Source organism: Lathamus discolor, chromosome 14, assembly GCF_037157495.1.
Source record: "Lathamus discolor isolate bLatDis1 chromosome 14, bLatDis1.hap1, whole genome shotgun sequence".
Lineage (NCBI taxonomy): Eukaryota > Metazoa > Chordata > Aves > Psittaciformes > Psittacidae > Lathamus > Lathamus discolor.
This window is the reverse complement of record NC_088897.1, coordinates 3,423,441-3,430,983: the sequence shown is the minus strand read 5'-3', so window position 1 is coordinate 3,430,983 and position 7,543 is coordinate 3,423,441. Positions and strand designations below refer to the sequence as shown.

At 59.0% G+C, this 7,543-nt stretch overlaps 1 protein-coding gene across 1 annotated transcript; it reads right to left on the bottom strand.

Moving 5' to 3' along the window:
- On the bottom strand, nt 1-5,644 carry LOC136022110 (coiled-coil domain-containing protein 183-like). Its single transcript, XM_065695041.1, has 15 exons — nt 5,568-5,644; nt 4,114-4,268; nt 3,891-4,012; nt 3,651-3,725; nt 3,391-3,471; nt 3,115-3,303; nt 2,887-2,991; nt 2,585-2,707; nt 2,081-2,209; nt 1,880-1,940; nt 1,699-1,799; nt 1,256-1,412; nt 722-1,104; nt 462-581; nt 1-213 (listed from the first exon to the last, which is right to left on the bottom strand). Exons 1-15 carry the CDS (start codon nt 5,642-5,644, stop codon nt 1-3), a joined length of 2,091 nt encoding a protein of 696 aa, XP_065551113.1.
- Between the last annotated feature and the right edge of the window lie 1,899 nt (nt 5,645-7,543).

Genomic DNA, 7,543 nt, shown 5'->3' with positions numbered 1-7,543 from the left:
TCAGCCCCAGCGCCCGGAGCAGCTCCTGGGTTGGGCTCTGCTGGGACACTGGGAGGTGGGCAAGGACGCCCAGAAATGCCTGGGGCAGTTGCTGTGGGATGTGTCCCCTTTCCTACCTTGGACCCTCATGCACACGTCCTCCAAGGAAACCTTCTGGTTCTGCGGCTCGTTCAGGAGGGTTTTCTCCAGCAGCTGCCTGACCTTCACAAAAGTCTGTGAAAGAGACGCTGTGTTCACAGCTGAAGGGGAGGCGGGTGTTCCAGCCAAAGGGGTGCCCAAGCTCCATGTGCCCCTGGTAGGGAACAGCCCACAGAGCCCAGGGCCACCGGGGCCTGAGCTGCTCCGTGGCTCCTCCCTCGAGCACCTCCATCCTCCAGCTGGGAGGATGGCTTGGGCTGGGCCACCCGGGAAAGCCTGTGTGGGTCCCCAGAGAGCGCAGCAGGGATGGAGCCCCCGGGCACCTCATCGTCCTCGCTGTGGCTGCAGGGGGGCAGGTGAGCCACCCGCTGCACCAGGTACTGCAGCTTCTGCTCACACTGCTGGAGCTTCTCGTGCGCTCCCACGGCCTTGACAGAATGCTCCTGGAGTCAGAGAGAGAACAGCCTCGGTGGGGAAAGCGAGCCCCTCGGGGTGATGGCTGCTGCACCGAGCGTCACCACACGGAGCCGTTGCAGCAGCGAGCAGAGCCTGGGCTGTGCTCAGCCCGGCCCTGTGCGGGTACCTGGCCAGGCACGGTGATGCCCCGCAGACGGCCCCAGAGGCTGTCGAGTCCGTTTGCAAAGTCCAGCAGCGTCTCCTGGCTCCTCAGCAGCTGCGCTCGCCTCTCTGCCAGCCGAGCCTCCTCCCACTGCAGCCTCGTCCTCAGCTCCTCCTCCAGCCCCCTGGAGCCAAGCACGGTCACATCCATCCAAGTGCACAGGGCTGCAGACGCCCCAGAGCTCTTGCAAAAGCTGCTGCCCACGTTCTCCCCTGCCCCAAGCGCAGAGCAGAGGTGCTGCCTGCAGCTCAACCCCGTGCTGCTGCTGGGCCCACTTCCCGTGCCAGGCAAGGAGCAAGGCTCCTCGTTGGGTGCTCTGCCAGCGCCAGAGCTGGGGCAGCACTCTGCTCAGAAACCCTCCCAGTGCGGGAGGGGTGGGCAGCCGCAGGGTGACAAAGGAAGGGGTGCCCTGTTGGGACACCTGCCATGCACATGCCCCCCTGCCCCCAGGGCTGGTGGCCCCTTTGGCATGGCTGTCCGGAGCCCAGCAGCACCTGCTTGTGTCTGCGGGCTGGCGAAACTTCAGCTCATCCCGCTGCATCTCCAGCTCCTTCAGTGCCTTCTTCAGCTCCTGCTGCTTCTCCTGGCGCCCTCTGAGGTACTGTTCGAGTGCCGCCAGGGACTTCTGCTGTGCCAGGAGCCTGCCGGGGACGTCCTGGCCGGGGGAGAGCACATGGACTCAGCCCAGGCCACTCCTGCAGGGTACAGGATCTGGGCCGCGGTCCTGGGGAGGTTTCTGCCCCAGGAACCACAGGAACCGCTGCAAGTTCGTGTCGTGGAGCACAGCAGTTCCGTCCCTGCCTGCACAAGAGGGGCCCTGGGGGGCTCTGGGGACAGAGGAGGGCAGATAACCCTGCAATGGACCAAGGTGAGCAGACAAGGCTCAGCTCCCTGGGGCTGGAGCAGCCCCAGCTTCTACCAGAGATGGGTTTTCAGCTCACCCAGAGGCAGGAGCACTGCACCGCAGCCTTGGCCTTCTCCATCTTCTCCGTCAGCCAGGCGTCACGCTCCAGCCGGGACTTGGTGGCCTCCGGTTTGGCAGCTGGGGTGGAAAGGTTGTGGCAGGGAAGGATGCCTGCGGCTGCGCCCGCATCCCCCCCCTGCACCCTGACAGGCACTCACCCCCCAGCGGGTCCTGCTCGGGCAGGCTCAGCAAGTCCCTGGCGACGTCATGCCTGGCTTGCTGCAAGGATGTTCATCGTCACCGCTGAGCTGCTGGCACCCTGGGGGAGCTGGCTCTGCAGCCCCTCGCCCACGGGAGGCTGGGCACCGATGCCCGCCCTGTGCCTGCAACCCTGCCTGGGCCAGGTCCCCCCAGCTCACCGCTTTCAGAAGCCTTTCTTCTGCTTCCTTGAGCCAGCGTCTGTCTACGCGCTCTTTCCGAGCAGCCAGGGTGCGGGCCCTGAGCTCTCTCTCGGCACGGAACTGGGCTTCCATCCTGGCCTTGTGCTCCTGGAGCAGAGCAGAGCAGAGCAGAGCAGAAAAGAAGTGGCTCCCAAAGCTACAATGGACCTCTGTGGGCTTCTAACATGGGCACGGCCAGCACCAAAAATGCCCCCCCCTACCCCGAGTAAACAGCCCCGGAAGGAAACTGAGCAAGGACAGCTAGAGAATGGAGAATGCCACCTTCCCCACGGCCAGTGCTTCAGGCAGCTGTCCCCAGCGCAGGGCAGCCTGGCCCGAGAGCCACACACGGGAGGGTGCTGTGGGGAGGCCAAGCTCAGTCTTGCTTTTCCTCGAAGGAAGACTCAGCAGCCTGGGCACCTGGTGCCACCTGTGGGCTCTGCAGGGCAGGAAAGCACCCTGAGGTGCGCTGGACCGTCTCACCTTGGCTACACGAGCAGCTCTGAGACCATGCGAGGCCCTGAGCTCCATGTCTTCCACCTCCCCGTGCTGCAGCTCGGCCGTCTCACTCAGCACGTCCAGGTGCAGAGGCAGGTGGGCCAGCTCCTGGGACACGGGGAGCCACAGCCCACTGAGTCCCAGGGGTGCCCTGTGCTGGGACAGAAGATGGGGGGGAGCAGGAGGAGCTCCTGCAGGAGGGTGTCCCACCAGCACAGCCCCTTGGGCACTTCAGGGCCTTTGCAGGGGGAGCGGCTGAGAGCACGGCGCAGTGAGGATGAGCTCACCTTCCTCAGGGCATCCCGCACCGCCACGTACAGGGCAGTCACCTTCTGCCCAGCGTGGACTTTTGTCTGCGTCTTCTCAATGCTGCTCTCCAGCGTCCGAACCACCTGGGGCAGAGATGGTTGGGGACAAGGGGTGAGCCCATGTGCTGAGACCGGCGCCCACCCAGGGCTGCAGGCTTGACTGAACCCCCCCACGGGTGCTGCCACCCCAGCAAGGGGCCCTGGGACCTGTGCCTGGTGCTGCTTCTCGTCCATCCGCACATCCTGCAGCTGCTGCAGCCGCCTCTGCAGCTGCTCCTTGGCCCGGCTCCGCTGCTTCACCTGGTACAGCAGCATGTTGCACGTGTTCACCCGGCCATAGATTTCGGCCCGCAGCTTCTCCTGGGCCACCTGCGTGGGATGTGAGCATTTGCCAGGCTGGAGTCAGGGCTCGCTGGGCACCCACGGGAGAAGGGGTCCTGCCCGCACAACTCTTTGCCAAGGCAGAGCTGGTGATGCTGGCACCTGCTCGCTCCCTTGGCGGGACAGGAGCTCTGCTGCGGCAAAGGTCCCGCTCAGGGAGCTAACGGAGGACACTGATGGGTCCTGCAGTGCAAAGGGTTCCACGGGACCACTCATGGACACCCCGTGTCTCACTGCACCAGCCCTGTGGGGCTGTCCTGGGGCTGGCACCAGGTCCCTGTTCCCTACAACCGGTCCTTCTGAGCATCCCCTGAACCCCAGCCCGCTGCGAGCAGCCTGCGCCCGCTGGACTCTGCTATTACCTCCACCGTCTTACTGGCCAAAGCAATGCCCAAGGGCTGCTCCGCTGCGCAAGCCTCAGAGAGGGTGAGCTCATGCTGTGGGCAAAGAAGGGCAGAGAGCACATCAGTGCCAGGCTGGGGACGGTCCCAGCCTCCTGCTGCCCTGCACTTCCTGCTCCCGGAGAGGACCAGTGGAGAAGCTGGCTCTGCAGCTCCGGCAGAGCCACAGTCACGGAGGCAGCAAATGGGACCTGCTGGTACCTTCCGCACACGGCCCAGGACACGGGTATCCTCCTGCACCGCCTCTCGCAGCTGGGGCAGCAGCTCCCGGTTCTCATTGAACTTTTCTTCCTCTGGCTTGGAGTAAAACGTCCTCGCTAGCCCTGCAGGACATTGAGGAGCTGTTGGTACCGTGCAGGACGATGCGGGGACCAAAAGCCCCCGACTTGGCCCAGTCCATAATGCAAAGCCAACGGGGCAGCACCTTGCAGGGCTATGCTGGCCCGCATCTCACGGATGCGCTTGCTGAGGTTTGGCTTCTGGCCCAGCATGATGCTGCTCCTGCTGCCTTGGCTCTCCAGCCCCACTGCGTACGTAGCAGCCACTGCAGCTCTACTGCCCGCTGCAACGCTCACGGAGCTGTGGCCAAGCCAATGGAGCCTTGCGACCTATGTGGTCATAATTGTCGCAGGGCTGTAACCACAACACGGAGCTGAGCTCCCTGCGCCCTGGCAACTGTTGCCGGGCTGTAACCACAGCAACGGAGCAAGAGCAGCCTGCTGCTGCCCAGACATGTCCCTTTGGAAATGTCAGTTAAGTGGTCAGCAAACAGCCGCGCAGCGAGTTACGCTCCTGTTGACACGGGCAAGAACCCACCGGCTCTCCATACTGGTGTTTATTTTGACGCTCACCGTATGCTCTTGCTCACCTACAAACGGGACAAGAAACGCAAGCACATGCAGCTGTTTGTTGGTCAATAGCATCAAGTTCCCGCCACCAGAGAGCTGCAGAAAAAGACTTTTAAGGAAACGGCCTTCCCAGCACCAAGCTCGTACATCAGCTGAGATCAAGTTTCCGTAACGCGGGACCTTTAGCCTGAAAACAAAGAAATACGGGATTGCCAAATACCCTCTGAGGCCGTCACTCAGCATCTCCTGTGCAGATTTATAAATGGCGGGCTAGTGCTAATAGCCAGTGACAAGCTAAATACCAACGTGATCATCTCCAGTGCCTCAACAAGCCTGCATGAAGAGATGGCCATTTGAAGGACAAGCAGGGAAGGGTTTGTACACGCAAGGAATCTCCCCAGTCTGGCCATGCATGTTTTTGCCATGTTTTGGACCAGAAACTCTTACCCTGATGTGGGCTTTCAGAGAAGCTTGTGACTGTAGGGATGACCCAGAGCTGAGCTTCTCCCTCTCTCCCTGGTCTTTTCCAGCACGTTTGTGCAGCCTTGCCTGGAAACTGCAGCTGCTCAAAGCAGAGGCAAAGTGCAGAAAAACAAGTAAAATAGATAAAATCACTGCTAATAGCACGAACAAGTACTGTTCAACCCCACAGGTGTGGTTCAAGAGTGGGAGCAAGGACCCGCAAGTGCAGTGCTGGGAAGTGGCCCCTGAGCCATGCCCTGAGCTTCCCGGCTCTTCTTCACTTGGTCTCCTTCACTGCTCCCTGCACTGGAAGAACGAGGACGTGGTGGGCACCGTGCTGCAGGAGCAGGGTTCAGGCTTCAGGTGTGTCTGGCATGCTCACCATCTCCCCTTAACCCAGACCCACAAACTCTCTATTGTCTGCCCACCTGTGCCCAGACAGAGTTTCATACTCTCCAGCCTATCCCTAACATAAATAGCAACTCCCCCTCCCCGTCTGCCGGGCCTGTCTTTTCTAAAGAGCCTGTAACCTTCCATTCCAGCACTCCAGTCATAGGAGCCATCCCACCATGTTTCTGTGATGCCTATTATATCATACCCCCGGAGACGTGCACACATCTCTGATTCCTCTTGTTGGTTCCCCATGCTACGGGCGTTTGTATAGAGGCATCTGAGCCGAGCTCCAAATGAAGCCGGCTCGTTGGCTGCAGCGGCTGGAATATCTCTACGTTGCTCCAAGCATTTAGGATAGGTGCTGGCAACTGACTGGGTGTGTTGGGATGGAATGATGCCCCCCTCCCCCAACACATCTAGTTTAAAGCCTCCTTGCCCAGTCTGGCAAGCCTTCTACCAAAACAGCTGTTTCCCTGCTTTATCGGAGCAGCTTCACCAGCCCCCAGTAGACCTGGCCTACAAACTTGGGTCCAGGGTTCGAGACACCCAAACCCCTGACTATGGAACCATTCGTCCAACCATTTATTGACCTGGCCAACCCTCCTGGCTTTTTTAGGGTCCTCCCCTGTCTCCTGGAGGATTGACCAAAAGACAATCTGAGCTCCAGAGCCCCTAACCACCTCTCCCAGGGCTCTGTAGTCCTTCTTTATGTTACAGCGGCAAGCGCTGTAGGGCCTGCGGGCTGAGAGGAGGCAAAAGGGGCTGGTGCTTTCCCACCCCTGGCACAAGGGATGGGGGGGTCCCCCTGGGACTCTCTTCTTGCTCCCTTCTGCTACTGTTGGAAAGAGCAGAATTTTGTATGATAAAACAATTGTATAAAATAGTAAAAATTATTATGTTTGAGAAATTTATAAATTAATAGTGAGGTTTTGTATATTAGAAAATGCTGTGACTTCGTGGTTTTGTATCACGGCGGTTCTAATGTTGCAATATATCACAGCTGTCTTGTACCCAATGCTACAAAAACATAGCATAACCAAATATGGTAAAAGGAGTATAAAAGGATTTAGAAAAGTATGTACTGGAGACTATACCCAAGTGGAACCTGTGTATAAGATAGCTGGAAGAGCATACCAGAAAGAAGATAAGAGGGTGCTAACGTTTGGAATATACTCAAGTGGGGGAAAGGTGAAAAGGACAACCTGAGGAAGACTTCTTACTTCATCTGAGGAAGACTCTTACTTCATCGGAACGACCACCAGACGACCACCAGAGGGGGCCGCGCAAGCGCAGAAGAGGCTGATGTCGTAATAGATGGATATGGCAATCCCTTATGCATATGTATTAGTTAAATGTTGTAACCTATGCTGAATATGTATCAACTGTGAAACTTTTAGGATATAAATTGTGGACGCGATGTGACGAGGTTGAAGCCAGATTTGGGCGAGTGCCCCTGGTTTCCCAGCGCTGCAATAAAGCACCTCATATAACCATTCCGGTGGTTATGTGTTTAATCTTACGCTAACACTACAAGGGGTCCCCTCTCACATCCCTGCCAGTGCTGCTTTGCTCCAGTGTACGAACCAACTGCCTCCCTGCCCATGGAGGGCTTATTACTGATCTCCCCAGCCTGGGTGTCGGGTCTGAAGCTAACTCTGTATCCCTGCTGTGAGCAGGGGAGCAGGGTGAGAAGGGCTGTTTGTGCCAAAACTGGGGCTAAGGTGGGAGCTTTCTCCTGGCAGTGGTTTTCTGCCAGCAATAGCAGCAGAGCCTGGCGGTGTCCATCCACAGAGCAGCTCCTCAGCCCCCCAGCACAGCGATGCTGCAAAGCAAATCCCTGCCTGGAACTTGCTGCCTGCTTGGGACTGCCACTGGGGCTCTGGCCATGGAGCTTTGTGCCCCAGCCTGGCTCATGGCTGCTGGGGGATCCTTGCGGCAGTGGCAGCGTTGGTGCTGGGGGGTTTGGGGCACCCAAAGAGAATCTGAAAGTTGCAGCCCCATGGCCAGCGCTTCCCTCTCTGCGGCTTCCTTCTGCAGCTCAGCAAATCCGCGTGCTCTGACAGGATTTCCCTGCTAGCATGGACTCTTTTTCTCTCCTTGAAAACCTGCGCCGGCCCTGCGGCCGGGGATAAAAGCAGGGCATGGCCACAA

Bases quoted from the DNA above. Each gene is read 5' to 3' on its own strand.
- LOC136022110 (XM_065695041.1), bottom strand. From the start codon at position 5,644: ATGGGGAACCAACAAGAGGAATCAGAGATGTGTGCACGTCTCCGGGGG. The intron at 4,013-4,113 runs GTGCTGCCCCGT...AATGTCCTGCAG, and splicing joins GGCCAGCATAGCCCTGCAAG to GGCTAGCGAGGACGTTTTAC. The intron at 2,992-3,114 runs GTCCCAGGGCCC...TCTCTGCCCCAG, and splicing joins AGAAGCAGCACCAGGCACAG to GTGGTTCGGACGCTGGAGAG.